Consider the following 27,148-nt stretch of genomic DNA (forward strand, 5'->3'; position numbering starts at 1 on the left):
GAAATCCTTCCAGGATTTCAGAGGAAATCCTTCCAGGATTTCAGAGGAAATCCTTCCAGGATTTCAGAGGAAATCCTTCCAGGATTTCAGAGGAAATCCTTCCAGGATTTCAGAGGAAATCCTTCCAGGATTTCAGATGACATCCTTCCAGGATTTCAGATCACATCCTTCCAGCATTTCAGATGACATCCTTCCAGGATTTCAGAGGAAATCCTTCCAGGATTTCAGAGGAAATCCTTCCAGGATTTCAGAGGAAATCCTTCCAGGATTTCAGAGGAAATCCTTCCAGGATTTCAGAGGAAATCCTTCCAGGATTTCAGAGGAAATCCTTCCAGGATTTCAGAGGAAATCCTTCCAGGATTTCAGAGGAAATCCTTCCAGGATTTCAGAGGAAATCCTTCCAGGATTTCAGAGGAAATCCTTCCAGGATTTCAGAGGAAATCCTTCCAGGATTTCAGAGGAAATCCTTCCAGGATTTCAGAGGAAATCCTTCCAGGATTTCAGAGGAAATCCTTCCAGGATTTCAGAGGAAATCCTTCCAGGATTTCAGAGGAAATCCTTCCAGGATTTCAGAGGAAATCCTTCCGGGATTTCAGAGGAAATCCTTCCAGGATTTCAGAGGAAATCCTTCCAGGATTTCAGAGGAAATCCTTCCAGGATTTCAGAGGAAATCCTTCCAGGATTTCAGAGGAAATCCTTCCAGGATTTCAGAGGAAATCCTTCCAGGATTTCAGAGGAAATCCTTCCAGGATTTCAGAGGAAATCCTTCCAGGATTTCAGAGGAAATCCTTCCAGGATTTCAGAGGAAATCCTTCCAGGATTTCAGAGGAAATCCTTCCAGGATTTCAGAGGAAATCCTTCCAGGATTTCAGAGGAAATCCTTCCAGGATTTCAGAGGAAATCCTTCCAGGATTTCAGAGGAAATCCTTCCAGGATTTCAGAGGAAATCCTTCCAGGATTTCAGAGGAAATCCTTCCAGGATTTCAGAGGAAATCCTTCCAGGATTTCAGAGGAAATCCTTCCAGGATTTCAGAGGAAATCCTTCCAGGATTTCAGAGGAAATCCTTCCAGGATTTCAGAGGAAATCCTTCCAGGATTTCAGAGGAAATCCTTCCAGGATTTCAGAGGAAATCCTTCCAGGATTTCAGAGGAAATCCTTCCAGGATTTCAGAGGAAATTCTTCCAGGATTTCAGAGGAAATCCTTCCAGGATTTCAGAGGAAATCCTTCCAGGATTTCAGAGGAAATCCTTCCAGGATTTCAGAGGAAATCCTTCCAGAATTTCAGAGGAAATCCTTCCAGGATTTCAGAGGAAATCCTTCCAGGATTTCAGAGGAAATCCTTCCAGGATTTCAGAGGAAATCCTTCCAGGATTTCAGAGGAAATCCTTCCAGGATTTCAGAGGAAATCCTTCCAGGATTTCAGAGGAAATCCTTCCAGGATTTCAGAGGAAATCCTTCCAGGATTTCAGAGGAAATCCTTCCAGGATTTCAGAGGAAATCCTTCCAGGATTTCAGAGGAAATCCTTCCAGGATTTCAGAGGAAATCCTTCCAGGATTTCAGAGGAAATCCTTCCAGGATTTCAGAGGAAATCCTTCCAGGATTTCAGAGGAAATCCTTCCAGGATTTCAGAGGAAATCCTTCCAGGATTTCAGAGGAAATCCTTCCAGGATTTCAGAGGAAATCCTTCCAGAATTTCAGAGGAAATCCTTCCAGGATTTCAGAGGAAATCCTTCCAGGATTTCAGAGGAAATCCTTCCAGGATTTCAGTGGAAATCCTTCCAGGATTTCAGTGGAAATCCAACCAGGATTTCAGAGGAAATCCTTCCAGGATTTCAGATGACATCCTTCCAGGATTTCAGATCACATACTTCCAGCATTTCAGATGACATCCTTCCAGCATTTCAGATGACATCCTTCCAGGATTTCAGAGGAAATCCTTCCAGGATTTCAGAGGAAATCCTTCCAGGATTTCAGAGGAAATCCTTCCAGGATTTCAGAGGAAATCCTTCCAGGATTTCAGAGGAAATCCTTCCAGGATTTCAGAGGAAATCCTTCCAGGATTTCAGAGGAAATCCTTCCAGGATTTCAGAGGAAATCCTTCCAGAATTTCAGGGGAAATCCTTCCAGGATTTCAGAGGAAATCCTTCCACGATTTCAGAGGAAATCCTTCCAGTATTTCAGGGGAAATCCTTCCAGAATTTCAGGGGAAATCCTTCCAGGATTTCAGGGGAAATCCTTCCAGGATTTCAGGGGAAATCCTTCCAGGATTTCAGGGGAAATCCTTCCAGGATTTCAGGGGAAATCCTTCCAGGATTTCAGGGGAAATCCTTCCAGGATTTCAGGGGAAATCCTTCCAGGATTTCAGGGGAAATCCTTCCAGGATTTCAGGGGAAATCCTTCCAGGATTTCAGGGGAAATCCTTCCAGGATTTCAGAGGAAATCCTTCCAGGATTTCAGAGGAAATCCTTTCAGGATTTCAGAGGAAATCCTTCCAGGATTTCAGAGGAAATCCTTCCAGGATTTCAGAGGAAATCCTTCCAGGATTTCAGAGGAAATCCTTCCAGGATTTCAAAGGAAATCCTTCCAGGATTTCAGAGGAAATCCTTCCAGGATTTCAGAGGAAATCCTTCCAGGATTTCAGAGGAAATCCTTCCAGGATTTCAGAGGAAATCCTTCCAGGATTTCAGAGGAAATCCTTCCAGGATTTCAGAGGAAATCCTTCTAGGATTTCAAAGGAAATCCTTCCAGGATTTCAGAGGAAATCCTTCCAGGATTTCAGAGGAAATCCTTCCAGGATTTCAGAGGAAATCCTTCCAGGATTTCAGAGGAAATCCTTCCAGGATTTCAGAGGAAATCCTTCCAGGATTTCAGAGGAAATCCTTCCAGGATTTCAGAGGAAATCCTTCCAGGATTTCAGAGGAAATCCTTCAGAGGAAATCCTTCCAGGATTTCAGAGGAAATCCTTCCACGATTTCAGAGGAAATCCTTCCAGGATTTCAGAGGAAATCCTTCCAGGATTTCAGAGGAAATCCTTCCAGGATTTCAGAGGAAATCCTTCCAGGATTTCAGTGGAAATCCTTCCAGGATTTCAGAGGAAATCCAACCAGGATTTCAGAGGAAATCCTTCCAGGATTTCAGAGGAAATCCTTCCAGGATTTCAGATGACATCCTTCCAGGATTTCAGATCACATACTTCCAGCATTTCAGATGACATCCTTCCAGCATTTCAGATGACATCCTTCCAGGATTTCAGAGGAAATCCTTCCAGGATTTCAGAGGAAATCCTTCCAGGATTTCAGAGGAAATCCTTCCAGGATTTCAGAGGAAATCCTTCCAGGATTTCAGAGGAAATCCTTCCAGGATTTCAGAGGAAATCCTTCCAGGATTTCAGAGGAAATCCTTCCAGGATTTCAGAGGAAATCCTTCCAGGATTTCAGAGGAAATCCTTCCAGGATTTCAGAGGAAATCCTTCCAGGATTTCAGAGGAAATCCTTCCAGGATTTCAGAGGAAATCCTTCCAGGATTTCAGAGGAAATCCTTCCAGGATTTCAGAGGAAATCCTTCCAGGATTTCAGAGGAAATCCTTCCAGGATTTCAGAGGAAATCCTTCCAGGATTTCAGAGGAAATCCTTCCAGGATTTCAGAGGAAATCCTTCCAGGATTTCAGAGGAAATCCTTCCAGGATTTCAGAGGAAATCCTTCCAGGATTTCAGAGGAAATCCTTCCAGGATTTCAGAGGAAATCCTTCCAGGATTTCAGAGGAAATCCTTCCAGGATTTCAGAGGAAATCCTTCCAGGATTTCAGAGGAAATCCTTCCAGGATTTCAGAGGAAATCCTTCCAGGATTTCAGAGGAAATCCTTCCAGGATTTCAGAGGAAATCCTTCCAGGATTTCAGAGGAAATCCTTCCAGGATTTCAGAGGAAATCCTTCCAGGATTTCAGAGGAAATCCTTCCAGGATTTCAGAGGAAATCCTTCCAGCATTTCAGAGGAAATCCTTCCAGGATTTCAGATGACATCCTTCCAGCATTTCAGAGGAAATCCTTCCAGGATTTCAGAGGAAATCCTTCCAGGATTTCAGATGACATCCTTCCAGGATTTCATATCACATCCTTCCAGCATTTCAGATGACATCCTTCCAGGATTTCAGAGGAAATCCTTCCAGGATTTCAGAGGAAATCCTTCCAGGATTTCAGAGGAAATCCTTCCAGGATTTCAGAGGAAATCCTTCCAGGATTTCAGAGGAAATCCTTTAAGTAGGAGGGACGAATGACCTTCGGGTTAAAGTCCCTCGAACCCAACAAAAGAAGAAGGAAATCCTTCCAGGATTTCAGAGGAAATCCTTCCAGGATTTCAGAGGAAATTCTTCCAGGATTTCAGAGGAAATCCTTCCAGGATTTCAGAGGAAATCCTTCCAGGATTTCAGAGGAAATCCTTCCAGGATTTCAGAGGAAATCCTTCCAGGATTTCAGAGGAAATCCTTCCAGGATTTCAGAGGAAATCCTTCCAGGATTTCAGAGGTAATCCTGCCAGGATTTCAGAGGAAATCCTGCCAGAATTTCAGAGGAAATCCTGCCAGGATTTCAGAGGAAATCCTGCCAGGATTTCAGAGGAAATCCTGCCAGGATTTCAGAGGAAATCCAGTTAGGATTTCAGAGGAAATCCTGCCAGGATTTCAGAGGAAATCCAGTTAGGATTTCAGAGGAAATCCTGCCAGGATTTCAGAGGAAATCCTGCCAGGATTTCAGAGGAAATCCTGCCAGGATTTCAGAGGAAATCCTGCCAGGATTTCAGAGGAAATCCTGTTAGGATTTCAGAGGAAATCCTGTTAGGATTTCAGAGGAAATCCTGCCAGGATTTCAGAGGAAATCCTGCCAGGATTTCAGAGGAAATCCTGCCAGGATTTCAGAGGAAATCCTGCCAGGATTTCAGAGGAAATCCTGCCAGGATTTCAGAGGAAATCCTGCCAGGATTTCAGAGGAAATCCTGCCAGGATTTCAGAGGTAATCCTGCCAGGATTTCAGAGGAAATCCTGCCAGGATTTCAGAGGATATCCTTTCAGGATTTTAGGAGAAATCCTCCCGGTATTTCAAGAGAGATCCTCCCGGTTATTCAAGAGATATCCTCACGGAATTTCAGGAGAAATCCTCCCGGGAATCCAGGAGAAATCCTCCCGGGAATCCAGGAGAAATCCTCCCGGGAATCCAGGAGAAATCTTCTCAGAATTCCAAAAGCAAGCCTTACAGAATTTCTGGAGAAATCCTCACAGGATTTCGGGATTCGGAATTTCCCATGGGGTTTTGGGAGGATTTGCTGAAAAAAGTAATGTGCTATGGCAATCCACTTATACATCAAATTTTTGCTCAATTATTCCAATTGAGCACGTTGAGCACGCCAGTTGAGCACGTAACAACCAGCAAACATTACAAAGTAAAACTGCCATTGCTAGCCAACTAAGTACCACGTTGAAATCCTCAAAAATTCCCAGTAACAGCGCAACAATTGCGTCCAAACTATTCCTCACAGCTGATACAATCGCAAAAATTAAACCGGAGCTCGATGGGAAAAATTTTAAAACTTTTGCTCCCTTGACTTCACAGCAGACAGTAACCAGAGCAAAAAAAAAAGAAATAAAAGTAAGCTTGCGGGGGTAAAAAGCAGCATAAATAGTAATGCATTTGGAACTATTTCCAACTTTGCAGTTTTGGTGGTGCTTTTCAAAAAACTGTTTTCCCCGGCGAAGAGCATACGATTTTCCATTTTTTCGTTCCTTTCGAATGCAATAACGCTCGCGGGTTGTGTACGTTCCCATACCAAAACTGCACGGTAACGTAACTACTACACGATGATTGTGTTTTCCTCACGGGCGTATTCTGCTCTGCTGCTGGTGGGTTACTTCTGCCGGGAACTAACAACATCAGGGAGCGGAAAATAATAGGGAAAATCCGAAGAGAACGTGGAAAAAAAACTCGGAAAATGGCACGAAAAGAAGAACTCGTTTCGACCCAGTAACGAAAAGTTAATGCACAAACTCTCGATGCCGAACCAAGGGGGGCTCCATAACCGTATTTTTCGAGTCGTTTTGCACGACACCCTAATGGTAACTACCGCACAGAACCACACATACCCACACATCTACACAGTCTGCCCGGGTAGGTATGGAGCACACATGCAAGCGGAAAAGTAAAGCCGGAACAAGTTTTAGGATTCTCTCCTCGCGAAGCAAAAACTGTGGGAAGGAAGGTCTGTGAAATTGAAGAACGATGAGTCGTGCCATTTCGGCATCGCTGCTCGCTCACCGGTGGGTCCAACTTCAAGGATATCTGAAGACCGCTTTCTCCGCTAACGGAAAACTGATCTCAGCATGGAAATTATCCTGTTTGGCGATGAAAAATGAGCCTGGTGGCAGCAACATTCCAAGTGAGTGTACCTGAGATTTCCATAAAAAACTTTTTCACCTCTTCTGTGTTTTGGAGGAAAACGGGTTGAAAGAGATTTCTCCGGAAATCCTGCAAGGATTTCTCCGGAAATCCTGTCGGGATTTCTCCGGAAATCCTGTCGGGATTTCTCCGGAAATCCTGCCGGGATTTCTCCGCAAATCCTGCCGGGATTTCTCCGCAAATCCTGCCGGGATTTCTCCGCAAATCCTGTCGGGATTTCTCCCGAAATCCTGTCGGGATTTCTCCGGAAATCCTGTCGGGATTTCTCCCGAAATCCTGTCGGGAATTCTCTGGAAATCCTGTCAAGATTTCTCCGGAAATCCTGTCGGGATTTCTCCGGAAATCCTGTCGGGATTTCTCCGGAAATCCTGTCGGGATTTCTCCCGAAATCCTGTCGGGAATTCTCCGGAAATCTTGTCGGGATTTCTCCCGAAATCCTGCCGGGATTTCTCCGGAAATCCTGTCGGGATTTCTCCGGAAATCCTGTCGGGATTTCTCCGGAAATCCTGTCGGGATTTCTCCGGAAATCCTGTCGGGATTTCTCCGGAAATCCTGTCGGGATTTCTCCGGAAATCCTGCCGGGATTTCTCCGGAAATCCTGCCGGGATTTCTCCGGAAATCCTGTCGGGATTTCTCCGGAAATCCTGTCGGGATTTCTCCGGAAATCCTGTCGGGATTTCTCCGGAAATCCTGTCGGGATTTCTCCGGAAATCCTGTCGGGATTTCTCCGGAAATCCTGTCGGGATTTCTCCGGAAATCCTGTCGGGATTTCTCCGGAAATCCTGTCGGGATTTCTCCGGAAATCCTGTCGGGATTTCTCCGGAAATCCTGTCGGGATTTCTCCGGAAATCCTGTCGGGATTTCTCCGGAAATCCTGTCGGGATTTCTCCGGAAATCCTGTCGGGATTTCTCCGGAAATCCTGTCGGGATTTCTCCGGAAATCCTGTCGGGATTTCTCCGGAAATCCTGTCGGGATTTCTCCGGAAATCCTGTCGGGATTTCTCCGGAAATCCTGTCGGGATTTCTCCGGAAATCCTGTCGGGATTTCTCCGGAAATCCTGTCGGGATTTCTCCGGAAATCCTGTCGGGATTTCTCCGGAAATCCTGTCGGGATTTCTCCGGAAATCCTGTCGGGATTTCTCCGGAAATCCTGTCGGGATTTCTCCGGAAATCCTGTCGGGATTTCTCCGGAAATCCTGTCGGGATTTCTCCGGAAATCCTGTCGGGATTTCTCCGGAAATCCTGTCGGGATTTCTCCGGAAATCCTGTCGGGATTTCTCCGGAAATCCTGTCGGGATTTCTCCGGAAATCCTGTCGGGATTTCTCCGGAAATCCTGTCGGGATTTCTCCGGAAATCCTGTCGGGATTTCTCCGGAAATCCTGTCGGGATTTCTCCGGAAATCCTGTCGGGATTTCTCCGGAAATCCTGTCGGGATTTCTCCGGAAATCCTGTCGGGATTTCTCCGGAAATCCTGTCGGGATTTCTCCGGAAATCCTGTCGGGATTTCTCCGGAAATCCTGTCGGGATTTCTCCGGAAATCCTGTCGGGATTTCTCCGGAAATCCTGTCGGGATTTCTCCGGAAATCCTGTCGGGATTTCTCCGGAAATCCTGTCGGGATTTCTCCGGAAATCCTGTCGGGATTTCTCCGGAAATCCTGTCGGGATTTCTCCGGAAATCCTGTCGGGATTTCTCCGGAAATCCTGTCGGGATTTCTCCGGAAATCCTGTCGGGATTTCTCCGGAAATCCTGTCGGGATTTCTCCGGAAATCCTGTCGGGATTTCTCCGGAAATCCTGTCGGGATTTCTCCGGAAATCCTGTCGGGATTTCTCCGGAAATCCTGTCGGGATTTCTCCGGAAATCCTGTCGGGATTTCTCCGGAAATCCTGTCGGGATTTCTCCGGAAATCCTGTCGGGATTTCTCCGGAAATCCTGTCGGGATTTCTCCGGAAATCCTGTCGGGATTTCTCCGGAAATCCTGTCGGGATTTCTCCGGAAATCCTGTCGGGATTTCTCCGGAAATCCTGTCGGGATTTCTCCGGAAATCCTGTCGGGATTTCTACGGAAATCCTGTCGGGATTTCTACGGAAATCCTGTCGGGATTTCTCCGGAAATCCTGCCCGGATTTCTCCGGAAATCCTGTCGGGATTTCTCCGGAAATCCTGTCGGGATTTCTCCGGAAATCCTGTCGGGATTTCTTCGGAAATCCTGTCGGGATTTCTCCGGAAATCCTGTCGGGATTTCTCCGGAAATCCTGTCGGGATTTCTCCGGAAATCCTGTCGGGATTTCTCCGGAAATCCTGTCGGGATTTCTCCGGAAATCCTGTCGGGATTTCTCCGGAAATCCTGTCGGGATTTCTCCGGAAATCCTGTCGGGATTTCTCCGGAAATCCTGTCGGGATTTCTCCGGAAATCCTGTCGGGATTTCTCCGAAAATCCTGTCGGGATTTCTCCGGAAATCCTGTCGGGATTTCTCCGGAAATCCTGTCGGGATTTCTCCGGAAATCCTGTCGGGATTTCTCCGCAAATCCTGTCGGGATTTCTCCGCAAATCCTGTCGGGATTTCTCCGCAAATCCTGTCGGGATTTCTCCGCAAATCCTGTCGGGATTTCTCCGCAAATCCTGTCGGGATTTCTCCGCAAATCCTGTCGGGATTTCTCCGCAAATCCTGTCGGGATTTCTCCGGAAATCCTGTCGGGATTTCTCCGCAAATCCTGTCGGGATTTCTCCGCAAATCCTGTCGGGATTTCTCCGGAAATCCTGTCGGGATTTCTCCGGAAATCCTGTCGGGATTTCTCCGGAAATCCTGTAGGGATTTCTCCGGAAATCCTGACGAGATTTCTCCGGAAATCCTGACGAGATTTCTCCGGAAATCCTGACGAGATTTCTCCTGAAGTCCTGAATTATTTTGTCGTGACATCCTATAAATATTTGTCCCGGTGATTTTTTCAAACTTCTGATAAATCTCTTGAAAGGTGTTATTTAGACGTATTCCTTAGGGAATCCCCGAGCATAGTCTGTCTGATGGAGATAAAGTTAGTTTTTATTTCTTAATGGGCATTTCACAACACTCACCACCACATCTCTCAAGCTTTCCGCGAGCTAGCTACCCGGACTTCGCACCGGAAGCAGAGCTAAATGACGATGGCGCCGCGCGCCGTGGCAAGAGACTCTTCCATCCGACTGAGTGGTGACGCGCGGAGTGGGAATTAAGGCGTAAAAGTTTCAAACTTAATGTGCCGTTATGCTCATAGCAACCGAACGACCGACCAACCGAAGACATAGCTTATCTGCTGGTTGGCTGGGGAGGAAGAAAATTGTGTGCACGTTTTGAATAATTGATTCAACTTGCTTGCTGCTCGGCTTGCGGCGGCTCCGCGTGCACAGCACAGGATGACGGCGCCGTGGCACACGAGAACGACCAACATCGGGAATGTAATAAGATTGTTTGGGAATTTCACGGAACGAACGGTGTTGAAAAGTGATTCGGAAAAAGTTTGGCCCCAAGTGTTGTTATACTAATCCGTTTTTGGGCGGAAGATTAAGTTGAATTCCGCCGAAGGAATTGCTTGAATTTTAAACGCCCGCGACGATGAGTTTCTGAAGTTATTTTCAGGCAAGCTGTCTATGTTTCTATAAAATATCGTATAGACATCCCGAAATGAGTCCCTCGAGGAGACTTTCCCTAAATGAGGAATCGAATAAAACAATGAAATTGAACATTTTAAATATTGTTGCAGCGAAACTCCCATTTAACAGATTCCAATAGTCAGGCAATGATTCCCCACGTAACATCAAAAGCCACATTGAACTCGTTCAAACACTTACCCCAGCGTTCCATTCAGCGTGGTACTGTGATCGACCGGTTCGCACGTTTCGTCCAAACTGACCGAGATGTAGTCCGTTTCCAGCGTAACCGACACCCGATACCAGGCGCCGCGAACACGCGTTTCCAGAATCCCGCTGCGAACACCGGCCGCCACGATGGATGTGGAGCCTGCCGGACTGGTCCGGTTCATGGTGGCCGATTCCACCATCGTATAGGGAAGTGTTCTGCTTTCGTTCCGCTAGGTCCTCGCCGTCTACTAATCTGCCCTCTAATCTTCAAAGGATTGCTTCAAGCCTCGCCCCTCCCGGTTTACACACGGGTCCCTTTCTTCTCCGTAGGATTATTTCACGGGAACGAAATCATACAAAAACACACGCGAGTACACACGGGTTCCACTATTCACATGCCTACGGCGACGTACCAATACCCCAATGGTAACGCACACGCGGGAAAACTCAACGTAGGTAATTCAATTTCACTGATAAAACATCACTGACGTCGACGTCGTCGTGGTTGGTGCTGCTGTAACCGTCGTCGTCGTTCCCATTGTTCCGGGTGCCACAAGCTCCGTCATCACAGCAGCAGTTGGCTGCTGGTGTTGCAGGTCCGTACAAGTAGTAGCAGTTCGATGAACGCGAACCTACACCTATCCGGTACCATTAGCGGAAATCCATCTCAATCAGCTGCTGAATAAACGACCTGCGAATCGAAAGAGGATAAGACACGGAATTAGGAACGTGGTGTTGGATCAGTGCGGAATGAGTATCGAACTGAATGAGTATTATCACAGCGAAATGGGGAAATGGTTTCGTGAATTTTTGATGGGCCCAGCCTTTTTAGGTCCACAAAAAGGTAGTGGGTGTTTGCGGAAGATGTGGATGTTGTGATGGTTTTGTTGAGTAATTGTATTTCTCTTGAAATGGCATTTTCTTTAATAATAGAACATTTTAAGAATGTCATAGAAATCCTTGGAGAGATTTCTTGAATATCTAAAGGAATGTTATGAAATCTTGGGAATTTCCTTAAAAATCTCTTGTAGATTTTGCAATGCAATCATTAAAATTTTGAAGATTTCTGAATTTCAAATCCTTAATGTATCCGTGAATCATTTTCTTAAAAAAAAAAAACAGATTAATCCACCTAGTGGTGATAGTGCTTTTCTCGTCGAATATGCCCTCATGATGTTTTCGTCGTCGTTAACCGAAAAGTTCCTGCATCCTGAGAACACTTTAAATAGGAAAGCAACAATTTTACCAAGCCATCATAGATTTGGGAAATTTATTGCCGATTATCCGATGTTATATTCAACGTCAAATCAGAGCTGACAAATATCAGACGCACTCAAATTGTGAGCAAAAGGGATTGGAAAAACTTTATTTGGTGTTGATGCGATTAAATTATAATTTTCTTATTAGTAGTTGATCCATCCTACTACATATATATTTACACAGAAGGAATCAGAAATGGTGTGATTTGATGAGATCGCTTCGGTCACGGTTTTGATCTCTTGCACATATGAAGACTTCGACAATTTCTTAACTTTTAATCTTACCAGGCTATAAAAAAATCCACGATTTGATTTATTGCTAACATTGATTTTGTTCACTTTCATGACTCCGCAATTTGATGTGCCGCATGCATGGGTCTGGTTCAATTTTACGTTTAACCACTTCCGGCGGGAAACCTGGAACTCATTCCATAACACTACCGATTGTCCCAAATATGGTCTCAGACTGTTTTCTTGTCTGTTCAGCAGGTTTACTAAAAAGCCGCGAATTGACATTTGACCAATTCCGGTGGGACACTTGGAACCCGTTTCGGATCACCACTGGTGCTTTTCTAATGTGATGCGAGGCTATTTTCTTGCTAACCCTCCGATAATATATTGAAAAAGCCGCGATTTTATGTGACGTATGCATAATTTTGCTTCACTTCTCTATTTAATTACTTCTGGTGGAACACCCGCAACCGATTCCGGAACACTATTATGTACTAGTCTTAGATTTGGCGTGCGACTATTTTCTATTTCTATCAAAAATTTTTATCAAAAAAGCCGCCATGGTTCGGTTCCCTTCTATATTTTACCACTTCGGGCGGGACACTCGTTACCAGTTCTGGAACACTATCGGTTCTCCCAAATATGGCCTGAGATTTTTTGCTGTCTAACTGTTTATTGGGCTATGTGGAGTTTATGTCACCGTCGAATGTTATATATTACGATTGTTGATTATTTTCGGTAAAAACACACACTAAAACTCGATAATACATAACGTTTCGGCCTACTCAATTTCAGCCATCATCAGATATTTAATGCATCAATCGATCACCACCAGTGTGGTTGCAATACTCTGGTGGTGATCGATTGATACATTAAATATCTGATGATGGCTGAAGTTGAGTAGGCCGAAACGTTATGTATTATCGAATTTTAGTGTGTGTTTTCACCGAAAATAATCAACAATCGTAATATATATGTTTATTGGGCTATTGAAAAAGCCTCGATTTGGTGTATCGCATGCATAGGTTCGGACTTTTATATTTGACCACTTACGACGGGACAGCCAAAATCCGTTCCCGGAATCGACCTGTTATCCCAAATATTGTCCGAGACTATTTTCTTGCTAACCGTTCATCAGGTAACCTAATTAATCATTTGATATATCGCGTGTACTGGTTTTCTTGTACATTTGATCATTTCCGGCGGGACACCCGGAATCGTTTCCGTAACACATTCATATGGTCTGAGACTAATTTCTTGCCAACTGTTCAACATGTTACCTTAGATTAGATCCCTAATGTGATCTTAGCCTACTTCCTTCATCAGATTATTGAAAAAGTCGTGATTTTATGTGTCGCATTTATGGGTTCAGCTCACTTCTACATTTAGCCACTGCCGGAGGGACACAAGAAACCGTTTCCGCAACACTACCGGTTCAGATATGATCTGAGAGTATTTTGTTGCCAACCGCTAAAAAAGCCGCTCTTTGATGTGTCGCATGCATAGGTTTGGTTCACTATTATATTTAGTCACTTCCGGCGGGACATCTAGAACCGGTTCCAGAACATTACTGGTTTAGATATGGTCTTTTATATTTGGTCACTTCCGGCGAGTCACCCGGAATTGGTTCCGGAATACTACCGACAGACCCCAGTGTAGTCTGAGCCTACGTTCTTAATAACCGGTCATCAGGTTATTGGAAAAGCTGTGATTTGATGCGTCGCATGCATGGGTTTGGTTCACTATTATATTTGGCCACCTCCGGCGGGACACCCGCAACCGGTTCTGGAACACTACCGGTTCAGGTATGGTCTGAGACTATTTTCTTGCCAGCCGTTAATTAGGCTATAAAAAAAAGTCGCGCTTCGATGTGTCGCATGCATGGGTTTGGTTAACTATTATATGTTGGCCACTTCAGGCGGGACATCCGGAACCGGGACACTACCGGTTCAGATATGCTCTGAGACTGTTTTCTTGCTAAACGTTCATCAAGTTATCGTAAATGCCGCAGTTTGATGTCTCGTATGTATGGGTGTGGTGTAGGGCTTCCAATTTTCCCGGGATTCAACTTCCCGGGAAACGGGAAAAAATATAACCATATCCTGGGATTTCCCGGGATCCCGGGAAATAAAGGAAATTTTATTTTTAAGCGATAAATGTATTTATTTTAAAGAAAATCGTTAATCAGACATCATATTTTTTTTCATTCCTATTGTATACTGTGCACAATTTAGCAAATGCATATAAAGTACGATTTCAACTTGCTTTAAATATTCAAATTTTGATTAGAAATACATGAACGTGTTTTGCTGAAAGTAGTTGATTGTTTATTGATTATTTTGGGTACATCAACAAGCATACAACAACCCCAATTATGCTTAATTTAACCCTCGAATGATCGCGCTGTTGTATTTTGTAGAACACGTTGAAAAAAATTCGTATTTTGAATTCAGCATTAGCGTGGTGCTGGCGCTGGTGGCCAACCGGGCAAGTTACGGAAGGTTAATCTCAAAATTGATTCCTAAAATTCACAATCACATTGTCATACTTAATGAACAGACACAACAACACAAGCCAAGAGTACACACCCGATACAAAATATAACTATAACATACAAGCAGAACGGGAACTGCCAAAGAAATACGAAAAAAACGGCGAGGGATTTCGAAGTCAAAGTAAAAAGCTACAAGAGTAAAAACTCTATGCCCAATTTTCCCATGTTATATGAGAATCCCATATAACAGGGGACAATTATGCGTAGAACGGCAGCTGAAGCCCAATAATGGCTCAATACGAGCTATTATCTGATCGTCTATTTAGCAAGCGCTGTATTAGGTTGTTGCAACATGATCTAGTATTTAGCAATGCACAAATGGATTTGTTCCTAAATAGTTGGGCAGTCACTACGACTTTGCGTCTTACATGCAAGGGTTATTGGTGGATCAGTTGGCACTTTAAGATGAACTCCTTTGAAGCAGTTTTGAAAGGAAGAAGAGTCGTTGTCGGCTGAAATCAGTTTCTATGCCTGCATATTATTAAGAGGATGTTATCTGTTCCATTCCATGTTGTAGCATTCCATTAGGCTCGAATTATATTATAACATAAATATAAATAACATCTGCATAGATGTTCTGTGGTTTTACGAATGTTAATCTGGAAACCAAATAAATCAATCATTGACTCACAATTGGTCATTTCACACTTAACAAAAAAAAATCCAGGGAAATTCGGGAAACCCGGGATACAAAAATTTGGTTCCCGGGATTCGGGAATCCCGGGAAATTTCATTTCCCGGGAAATCCATCCCGGGATTGGAAGCCCTAGTGTGGTGTATTTTCATGTCTGGCCCCTTCCAGGGGTACCAGTCCGGAACACCTAAATGGCCATAACTCCGGAACGGCTGGACCGGAAACAATGGGAAACAATGGGACCAGATTCCGCGTCGAATAAACCATCAGTCATTAAAATCGGTTGAGGTTTACTGCCAAAAAGTGATGTGAGTTGTTTGTCCACACACATACACACACACATACACACATACATACACACAGACATCACCTCAATTCGTCGAGCTGAGTCGATTGGTATATGTGACTCGACCCTCCGAGCTTTCTATCAAAACGTCATTTTTGGAGTGAACATATAGCCTTTCCAGTACACTTACTGTACGAGAAAGGCCAAACATGGAGTCTTTTCGAGAAAGTTCGTTAAAGGTTTTCTATATGAATGCTTTTAAACATTTCTGGAAAATATCTCTACGAAAAAAAAACCTGAAGAAATTCGTAGATGAATTTGTGGAACAATCTATGCAAGATTTTATTAAGAGGAATTGTTGAAATATTTTCTAAGGAAATCCATGAAACATTTTTGGAAGCTATCCGTGCAAGAAGGAGATCTTGGGATAAATTCTGGAGGACTTTCTAATGTCTCAAGGAATTTCTAGAAAATGTTGTGAAAGAATTTGTGTCTGAATTTCTTTGTGATTTCCTTGATAAGAAAGGAGTCCCTGAAAAGAATTTCTGGAGGGATCCCTGAGAGATTTTTTTCAGAAACTTGTGTCACATTTTTGAAATGAATTCTAGGATGGATTGCAGTAAGGGTTAATTAAAGAAGCATCGAAAAATCCGTGGAAGTTTTTTTAAAGTAATTCTTGGAGAAGTTTGTGAAGAAATCGCTGGAGGATAATCTGGAGATATTTCTGGAGAATTTATAAAATAGTCATGGGAGGTTTTTATAAAGAATCCCTCGAAAATTTCGTGAATGGTTTTTCCTAGGGCAGTTTGTACAGAAAACTCCCGAGGGGATCTCACATTTAAAAAAAAGAACCCATGCATGAGTTTCTAAAGAAATACCAGTAGGAGTTTCTGACACAAACTCAAATTTTCAAAACAAAAATCCCTGCAGTTATTTCAAACAAGCCCCGGAGAAAGTTCTAAAATAAATCCTTGGAAGATTGTTTGAGAAAATGCTTGAAGGAATTTCCGATGGATTTTTCGGAAAAAAAAATCTAAGATTTTTTAAAGAAATCCCTAGCTTGGAAGAATTTCTGTAGTAACTCATACTCAACATTGTTACACAACTCTTTGTGAAGCTTCTGGCGAAATCTCTAATGGAATTTCTGGAGAAATTGGAAGTTGCTGTGGGAATTTCTGGTGAAATCTTTGGGAGGATTTCCAAAGTAACCCTAGAACAAATTTTTGAAGGAACTTTTGAAACATTTCCTGAAAAACTCTGGAAAAGTTTCTGAAAGCATCGCTAAAAGTTTTATCAAAGGAATCTCTGGAGAATTTTCTGAATGAATCTCTGAACTTTTTTCTTGGAAGAATCCCTTGGGGAATTTTTGCTCAAATTCATCGAAATTTTTTTTTTGAGAAAAATGGAAGAATTTCAGAAGTAAATTATGCAAGAAGCGTTGAAAGAATTATTTGTAGAAATTGTAGCATAGGAGGAATTTCCAAACAAATGCCTGAAGAATATTTCAATGGAAGATTATTAACCAACAACAACAGAGGGCTTGCAAGTATGATTTCTAGAAAATAGTTTTTGGCCTCATGCCGTAGGAACGCCCAGACACCGTCACATAACAAAATTTTATCGGTATACCTTCTCACTCATTGAAGCATGAACTCCATGCATTCTTAAACTGCAAAGAATTATCGACCGATTCCAGAAATCCGTCTTGAACCTTGAAATCCAACAGCCATTCCACTCTATTAGTTCCATAACGATCGAACTAACCGCCACAAGACAAGAAATAGTTCGTTCTACCAGTGGTGAAAATTACGGACATTTCATTTTCCTGTAGGATCTGGCCTACCGCTCCAGACTGAGTCGCAACAGATCACGAACGTAAACGAAATATCACATGCCTCTTACCAGAATTGCAAGACATTTGCGGTGTCGTTCAATGGGAAGGCTGATCTACCCAAAGAAGCAGAAGTCCTCTTTGACTCTAGGATGCAAATTGGCTGTTCCCCAAAACGACCGAAATTCACGATATTTTTTTCTGATTACGGATCTTGAATGCATCTCTAGATCTAATCCTGACCGGACGGCTCAGAACAACGTCAGAGCTGGAGTCACAAACATCATCCAAAACCACATCAACAACTCCCAATTGCATTGAACACAACAAAACCTTGACCTAATTGACGACGTTACTGCGAGAAGCCTGAAATTAAGGACAGCGATGAGTCCGAAGACATGCGGTCTGACGAATTTCGCCCCAAATCGTATTCGGAGTTGGCAGCACCCTCTCAGATTACAATGAAACTTTCTGGGTGTATAGACCTTGACTAGATAAGCCACTTTGCATACTTAGTTTCTTCAAAAATTATCTAGACTATCTTTTGAAAAGGGCTAAACTTGTTTTACCGTTTTTTTTTCAAATCCTAGTTCAAATCTGTTTAATAAAAAAAATGACTACTCCTACAATAAAGTGTTGTATGGGCGATAGTCACTAAATACTCAAGTTTCAATAAAAAAATATTGAAAAAAATCCAAATTGAGTCCTACACTGAAAAAAAAATCGTTTTTAAAAATTCAAAGTCAATTTACAAAAAACGCCATCATCGATTTCGATTAAATTTTATCTCAAGATAGGTAATTATGTTCCCTACCAACCGTCCATACACCATCAGATGGGCACTTTTAAGGAAAAAAAGTTTTTCTAACAAAAACTTTTTCATGTCCAAACGATTTTTTTTCAGTTTCTTTTGTTATCAAAAACTAAACCAGTGAAGGTCATAATCATCTCAGAATCCAATGAAACAGAATTTGTTAGGGGCTGTTCATTTATTACGTAAGGGAATTTTCACGATTTTTTGACACCCCCTCCCCCCCCTTGTAAGATTTTTTGTATGAGAACCTAAATATTTTTGTATGGTGCGTAAGATTTCTCAAACCCCCCCTCCCCTCATAAACCCTTACGTAATTAATGGACAGCCCCTTAAGAGATTTTGTCTCATTTATTCAAGGAGATTTTGTCTTTATTCATTCAATCAATTAAATTTTTATTACAAATGGTTTCTCTTAAAAAATGGCGAATTTCGTCCTAAATCGTATTTGGAGTTAGCAGCTCCCTCTCAGATTACAATAAGGGGATTCACTAAACAGTGTAAACTGATTAAACTGATTAAACGTCGCGATCACCAAGGCAATCTTTGATTATTTCATTCGCAAAATCTTGAAACATTTCAAATAAGCAGAAAATCATGGCTTACGCAGCAATTTAATCTGTTTAGTGAATCCCCCTAATGAAACTTGCTGAATATGTAAACCTTGACTAGATAAGCCACTTTGCATACTTAGTTTCATCAAAATTCATCTAGACTGTCTTTTGAAAAGGGCTAATTTTTTTTATCGATTTTTTTCAAATGCGTTTAGTAAAAAAAATGACTCCTAATACAAAAAATATTAGTAACTTATCAACTCTCCAAATTTCTATCGAATATAGTAGACGTTCGGTCGGTGCAAATGGTTTAACTGTAATGCTTTTTAACTGCATGCCCGGTAAGTGCAACAAATTTGCAGTTATAGCACCGTCATCCGTCAAAACGGTGCGCCAAGTTAGCCCAAATGAACAGACGAGTGAATTTTACGTTCATTTAATGTCGATTGATGGGTTATTGACGTCCGTCTGACGTTGCATTTATCGAACTTTGTTCGCTAAGTGAAACGTAAACATGTTGCAGTTATCGAACGTCTACTGTATTCTCCAAAAATCAATCACAAATCCACAGAACATAAAAAATTCGGAGGAATTTTGTGAATTCATCAATGGTTGTAGAGCACCCCCGGCTTTGTAATAGTGTCTTTCAATGTAGTTTCGTTATTTACGAATGCACCTATAGAACTGGTACGGCAAGACATTCTAAAGCAATGGAGCGATATAACGGAAAACACATACCACAAAAGTACAGCTTATTGACGCAGTGGTTTAATTTCCCCCACAACAAAAGAAAAACAAAAAAAAACAAAAAAAGGAAAACACCAATATCAACCTCGATAGTCAGCTACTACGTGAAATTTGAACTAGTCTAACTGTTCGAAACAATATTCTCTAGTGGACTCGTTCTACTGTACCGTCGCAACATCCAATGATAAATACTGCCGATAGCTATCCGATAGCTATACGATTGTAGGTAGAATTTTTGGCAATTTACTGTCCCCACTTTACGAGATAAAGCCGGTGTACAGATCATAGTTAGTTAGTTATCTTTCATACGCGCAATAAACCACATCACCCGAAACCTCGTTGTACAAAGTAATCTACAGAGTATTAAAGTTGTGTCAACGTGCAAAACACAGCAGTTAAAAAAAACATGAAAGTAACGAGGATACTGCGACTCAACGACTTTCCCATCTGCCATCTCGCTGATCAACAGACCGAGGAAAGAAACTGAGGAAACTGTAGTCGAACGTCTGTAACACCTGCCCCCACAGCTTCACAAGTTTCAACGACAACGGATAATAACAAAATTTACAAATCAATCCCGTAAATCGAAGGACGGTTTCAACAGACCGCGAAATATATACCTACGCCGATTACACAGGCCCCGGTATACGTAGCTGTCTACATTCCAGGAAAAAAAACAATGTCATTTATAGTATGCAATGCGATCCGAAATAAGTCGGTATGACAACTAATAAACTAAGGACTGTATCGGAAATTAACTATAAACATTCAAAATGCTCTATCTCGGCGCACGGTTGGTCTTTTCATTTCGGTTCTTCTATGAAATCTTCACAATATAGTTAAGTTTAGAATAGCTTGAAGAAATTTGGAATATGTTTAGTTTTATTGAAAATATGGTTCTATGAGTATACCACACAAAATAACAATCTGTACAAACTGCATTCTTTTTTTATTTTTTTAACGTTTCAAACATTTGTAGCGAAAAAAAATTGTACGGGGAAAAATCTGGAAAATAATGATTATTACTAGCAGTTATGTACACATAACATATCACTCAAAACCGACTGTTAAAATTCTTATTTTGGGTAGAAAAACCTCCAACATTAAGAATATGGTCCATCCCAAAAAAACACCTACTTTTTGGTCGAACTTTGACGCTCTGTTTTAAATATCTTCAGAGGTTATAAAATTCCGTTCTCTGGTAAAACTACCTCTTCAATAGATTTAAATACATACCCAATCGAAAAAAAATGCAAATTTTCAACTTTATGTATTTTTTTATTTGCGTAATCGTTCTTTAAAGACGCATAAAAAAAGGGTTCCTCGAAAAATGACCTTTTTTCATTTTTAAGAATTGCCCTAAACTGCGAAGGGAATTTTTCTTGATAATTTTTTTTTCCTATATCATGAGCATTCTAGAAAAGAATATATTTGCGCAAAAAAAAGAGAAAAAATTGAATATTTTCCCACAGTTTTCGCAGTTTTAAAATTTTAGGAGGTGTCCAAAATTTTAAAAACATATGTGCAAACTTTTAGATAAAAGTCCAAGTTAAATGATTAGTTTTTGAAAATCAGAACTGCCATTCGTTATTTAAGAGATTTATATAGTATCTCCAAAAATAAAGTTATGTTTATTTGGAACAGATTATTTTTCAGGCAATTGTGAACGTTTATAGTTAATTTCCGATACAGTCCTTACAGACACGAATATATAGACCTGAATCAGCCGTAAACCTCCTTGACAAGACGATGAAAATTGAAAACATTTCAGATAGGCTAAATAAGTTGGGTAATTTAAAGGAGAGAATCGCAATGATGAAGCACTGCATAACAACGGGACATAGATTTGATCTACAAAATGCTAGCGTTTTAGATTCTAGATAAGGAACAAGTTAAATTACCCATCCTTGAAAAAAACTGACGGGCTTGGTGGTCTAGTGGCTACCGCTTCTGATTTATATGCAGAAGGTCCTGGGTTCAATCCCTGGCCCGCCCCTTTCCTCCTACTTTGTATCTTTCTATATACTTTCTCTCTGCTCTCTACATATACAACTCATGTATATTCACATGTTCATAGCCATCGCTAGAACAGAAACGGGTTGAAAAAGCCGTTTCCCTGCCTTCCAAACCTTCACAGCACATTGTCTCAATCCTATTAGAAAACGCCTATAAGTTATGCAATCAAGCGAACTGTGCCGCACATCTTCAAAACACACAATTCTATCACCTTACCCTGGTATCCACACACCAATGTGTGAACCTTCTGCCAACCAATTCCCACCAACACTCCAACATCCGCATGAATTTGTGCTGGCCCAGAGGTATATTCGGTCAGATGTGGATACAAATGAGTGCAATCATCACTTCCTTACCCTTCCCCCACATTGACCTGCAACCTGACGTGGCAGGCGCCATTGTCGCCTAAAAATAGAAAGATCACCAACGCTCACACACTGAAGATGCCTGCTAGTCCCCGTCAGAAATCTCATTGGTTCCTTGTGTGAGTGTAGCTGGTCTGGCGATACTGGAGTAGCATCTACGGGCGGTCAATCAAGCTCAAGCTCAAGTTAAAATTACCCATCCTTGAAATTTGCCATATCATGTCAACACAAAACATATGTTTATAACGTACAAATAACGTTTATAACGTACAAATGTAGAAGGTACATACATGCTTTACAGGTATAATACACACACTGAAAAAGTTGTCACAAAAATAGAAACAGTAGAAATGAATCAGATACAAACACAACACAGATATAAGAAATACAGGGACACCACATTATTAGATAGAAAGATGATCAAGAGAATTGAGTAGACATTGAAGAGTGAGAATTATTTAAATGAAAAAGTGGGAGAAAACATAGTAGAGTGGAGGCGTATCGACGTGAAGTACTAGAATACCATACCGTAAGTTGAATTTCAGAAACAAACCATAAGATAGATAGCTTAAATGAACATTTTTTCATAAGGCCTTTTCCGGCATGCACAGGCAACAGTACTGGCTAAAAGTTTATGGGCAGAGAAGAGTTATTTTTAGTACGTGAAAGTTTTTGTATTTTTGCCTTTCTCGTACACCAAGGTACACCAAATGAAATTTTGATAAAGCCCCCGGAGGGGTAAGTTTCATATACCAATCGACTCAACTCGACGAGTTGAGATGATGTCTGTGTGTGTGTATGTGTGTGTGTGTGTATGTATGTGTGTGTGTATGTGTACAAAAAAAGGTCACCTCACTTTTAGATAGTAAATATCAACCGATTTTAACGATCAACGGCTCATTCGACGCGGAATCTGGTCCCATTGTTTCCTATTGAAAATGGTTCGGATCGGTCCAGCCGTTCCGGAGTTATGACCATTTAGGTGTTCCGGATCGGTACCCCTGGAAGGGGCCAGACATGAAAATGCACCAAACCCATGCATGCGACCCATCAAACCACGGCATTTACGATTATCTGATGAACGGTAAGCAGGAAAATAGTCTCAGACCATATCTGAACCGGTAATGTTCCGGAACCGGTTCTGGGTTTCCTGCCGGAAGTGGCCAAATATCAAATTGAACATAACTCATGTATGCGACACATCAAACCACGGCATTTACGATTATCTGATGAACGGTAAGCAGGAAAACAGTATCATACCACATCTGAACCGGTAGTTTCCGGAACCGGTTCCGGATGTTCCACCGGAAGTGGCCAAATATAAAAGAGTACCAAACCCATGCATGCGACACATCAAACAGCGGCATTTTCGATAACCCGATGAACGGTTAGCAGGAAAACAATATCAGACCATACCTGAAACGGTAGTGTTCCGGAATCGGTTCCGGATGTCCCACCGGATGTGGCCAAATATAAAAGAGTACCAAACCCATGCATGCGATACAACAAGTAACGGCTTTTCTGATAACCTGATGACTGGTTATCAAAGAAATAGGTTAGGACCACATTAGGGACAGCCGGTAGTGTCGTAACCAGTTCCGGGTGTCCTTCCAAAAGCAGCTAAATATAAAATTTAACTGAACCTATGTATGCGACACAGCAAAGCTAGGATTTTTTGATAACCTTATGAACGTTAGCAAGCAAACAGGTTCAGACCGGTGAAAAAAATGTTTTACGCATATCGTCAAATCTCAACCGTTACGTAGTAATTGAACTTTACATGTTTTTGACTTTTCTTGTCTCAAACTGGCTATAACTTGAAAATGGTCAAACTTATCGCATTTGAAAGATTAATAAATTTGCTACAAAAAACCCTAATTAATCCACCTAGCGGTGATGGTGCCTTTCTCGTGCCATAAAGTATCCTTTCAACAAAACACAAGTGATAAATGAAGTCCACTCAATATGGATATATTTTATATGAGCATGATCGAAATTCCAATTGTGGATTTTTTATAATTCCGAATATCTTCCCCAAGGAGAACAATTTTACTTGGTTTCAGAGAATAAATTCTAGAAAACAATCGCCGTGTTTAATATTGAGGCATCATATAGATATTCAAAAAATCATTTTTGAAATCTTGACATATTTTCCATGCAAAATATACACAGCAGATAAATTTGTAATATCCTCTGACGTAATTTTTGGCATTTCCGAACGTAATTTTACCTGTTTATATCCCTTTTGTGACGAACCAGCACAATTGTGCTGTTGAGCAATAACAGTTTTGTGTAATATTTTCAACTGTTTAGTCTTTGGTTTACCTGATGTAAATTGTTTTGATAATTGAGCCATTACTTATACTTGCATGTGTGCAAACAAACTTTTGTTTATGTTGTATGTGAAATTGGCCACAACAAGTGAGCAAAAATTGTAAAACATGGAAAAGTTTTATCTGTCGCAAATTTTTAATTTTCGATTTATCTAGGTGGACAAAGCTACGAATCGAAAGACAAGGAGTAGTTCTAGCGAATGCCAAAGAAAAAATGTTGATGTGTTAAAAGGTCTGAGAGTTCTGGAGAGCCAAATTTGAGCAATTTGTATGGAAATTTCACTTTTTTGAGCTCCGTCACGAAAGGGATATCGTCGGTTTCCAACATATATCACACTCATCATGTACACCCTGTTTAGCACCGGAAAATGTCAACGAACCTGTTCCAGAAGATAGGGTAGTGGAGGTAATTTGGCCCACCCTGGGTTTTTATTACATTTATCATAATTATCTCTACCAAATCTTGGCAACTGATTATTGGAAGTTCCAATAGCCAAGATTTGGTAGAGATTATATGATAAATGTAATAAAAACCCAGGGTGGGCCAAAACACATACCCAGGCCAAAATACCTCCACTACCCTACTCGCTTATAGACGAGTGCACCGATGAACTGAATTCGCTGTAGTGTCAAAATTCTCGGACCGCGATGAATTCAGTTCATCATGCACTCGTCTATTTTCGAATAGGATGAATATGGGAGCGTAAGATTACTAATGATGGAACACACATCCTATATGAATTGTCTGTCGGTTTCATTCTAGCGATTGCTAGAACGCGACTTAAGAGTGTACCATCAAACTCGGTGAAATATGTAGCTAAACGGCGGCGGCTAATTTGCTGCATTGAATGTAATTTTTTCATCACTACGTGAGTGATGTACAGCTTAAATAATGTGGTATCTTAAGAATATTTTTGTAACAATATTACCTGGTTTACCACTCCTTCACTGAAAATAATCGACACGCCTCATCCATGTTCTTTTACACGTTAATGTATCGTTCAAAACAGCACGCTATATTAACGTGTAATTCCTTTGAATCAGATGTTGAATAGTTGAGGTTCTAAACCACTGTCTTTTACACATGATTTTAACGTGTTTGAAAGTATGTTTATGTATCGATAATGGAAATGGTTCGCCTATAACGTAATGTACATCACCGAACTCGCCCGCGTTAAGTATGTCTAAGCATACTTCAATTTTTGGTGAACAGGGACCCGCAGCTGGGTTCCTGGTACTGATATTCTAAGAAATTTGACATTTATGATGCCAAACTAACGTGTTTTACACATGATTACGAAAAGTAGATTTATGACTTTTTTGACACGTTAAATTCAGATGTTTCCCAAGTGGTGAAAATTCATGTTTGAAACATGTGGCTCGAACGTGTAGAATATTTTCAGTGTTTGGCATTAGGGTCAATTTGACCCAAACCGTACACCATGCCAGCGACTTGTTCCCAACGTGATGCAAAAGGAAGGTTAAGAGCTTAACAAGGGAAGGTTACGATGGTGTCCCCCGGGGATTTCAACCGGACTATTTTTGTTGCAATCTACATCTGGAAATATGAATAAATCCAAAGCCTTTCGGGTGATGGGCCAGTGGTGTAGTCAGGAGGGGCCCTGATAGGGGCAAGTTAGGCAAAATATAACATTATTGAAAATGCCCAAACGTCATCAAAATGTAAATTTCACAATGTATTGAAGTATAGACAAATAGAATATGCATGATTACATGATTTCGTATCAAATTCAATTTACCATAGGCGTTGCCAGGGTAAGAACCAGTTGAAGTTATTTTAATAAAAATGTATCACCTTGTTTATCACCCATCTCATCCTGGCAACGCCTATGGTAAATTAAATTTATTATGAAATCATGTATTTATGTATATTCTGCATGTTTCTACTGCATTACATTTTGAAATTTGCATTTTGATGACGTTTGGGCTTTTTCAATAGTGTTATATTTTGCCTAATTTGGCTCTTTGAGGGCCCCTGCTGACTACACCACTGGCCCATCACCCGAAAGGCTTTGGATTTATTCATATTTCCAGATGTAGATTGCAACAAAAATAGTCCGGTTGAAATCCCCGGGGGACACCATCGTAACCTTCCCTTGTAAGATCAGTTTAATACGCGCTACCGAGGTACAAAGACCCACCTTTATATCTCCCTGATAACATAATTTTTCATATGACATGTTTACATTAATCGATAGCATTTTTAATTTTCTATCTTCTCAACCAATAAAACTTGAAATTTTACCAACTAATAAAATATTAAAATTAAAAACCGATTTCAGCCATTTCTGATGTAAGAATGCGAAAAGTTTTTCCGCAGATTTGCAGATCGAAATGGAGCAAAGTGATGTGAAAATCTCTTTGCTTACTCGCAAAATTTATGATTTGTGCAAGAAGGGCCGTTTTAAGTGTAAGAATGCGTATTTTGTAGTCCAAATTCGCGAGTACTTTTGGGGCAAAATGCGCCGGCCTTCGCCGTAACTCCAAAACAGCCGCTGGCGTTTGAATTATGACTACAGTAACACAGAGACGAAAATCAGAACCTTTCAAATGTGCATTAATTGCGTTATTAGCTGCAGCACTAACGTCGAGTAAACGCCGTGATGCATGCAACACTCAAACCACGTTATTTCTTGGCGTGTTACATTTCGTGGCGCATTTTTCCAGTAACACGCCTACCCCGAAAAACTGAAAAACACATTGTTTGTCTAGTGCAAGGATGGAAATCTAGTGATCATGATCAGATTTCGAATGTGTCGCGGTCGAACGGCATCGCGCGATCATAGCAACCCGGGTAGAGGTGAATAACAAATCAATAACTAAAGAATAACATATTTTGTCATCATATCTAAATTTGCAATTCTTTAGTTCTTTATGAATAGCTCAGAATGACACATAAATTACAAAATATGCTATCATTGTAAAACTTGTAATTGACGAGTTATTACTAAATAGTATAATAACACAATAATAACAAATGTTACTATCATACCTTCCTGAAACAATATCAAAACAATAACAAAATTTACCATCATATTAAAATATGTTATTATTTTGACATTAGTTTTGCTATTATTTTGTTATTACAATGGCAAAATCAGTTATTCTTTAGTTGTTATGCCATAGTAATTCAGTTATTATTTTTGTTATTTTAACTCTTATTTCAAACAAACTAATAGCAAATTTTGCCATTCAAACATTCTATTTTAATGGTAAAATTTGCCCTT

At 41.1% G+C, this 27,148-nt stretch overlaps 1 protein-coding gene across 3 annotated transcripts in view; it reads right to left on the reverse strand.

Moving 5' to 3' along the window:
* LOC109622131 (beta-1-syntrophin) overlaps positions 1 to 27,148 on the reverse strand; it is an 804,166-nt gene that overhangs the window by 505,120 nt on the left and 271,898 nt on the right. For all 3 annotated transcript variants that reach the window (XM_029875688.2, XM_029875687.2, XM_029875686.2), the window contains exon 3: positions 10,271 to 10,970. In XM_029875688.2, the coding sequence (XP_029731548.1) occupies positions 10,271 to 10,479 (209 nt within the window). In that variant the 5' untranslated portion in view covers positions 10,480 to 10,970. The remainder of the gene's footprint in view (positions 1 to 10,270; positions 10,971 to 27,148) is intronic.

The sequence above is a fragment of the Aedes albopictus genome, chromosome 3 (genome assembly GCF_035046485.1).
Source record: "Aedes albopictus strain Foshan chromosome 3, AalbF5, whole genome shotgun sequence".
Lineage (NCBI taxonomy): Eukaryota > Metazoa > Arthropoda > Insecta > Diptera > Culicidae > Aedes > Aedes albopictus.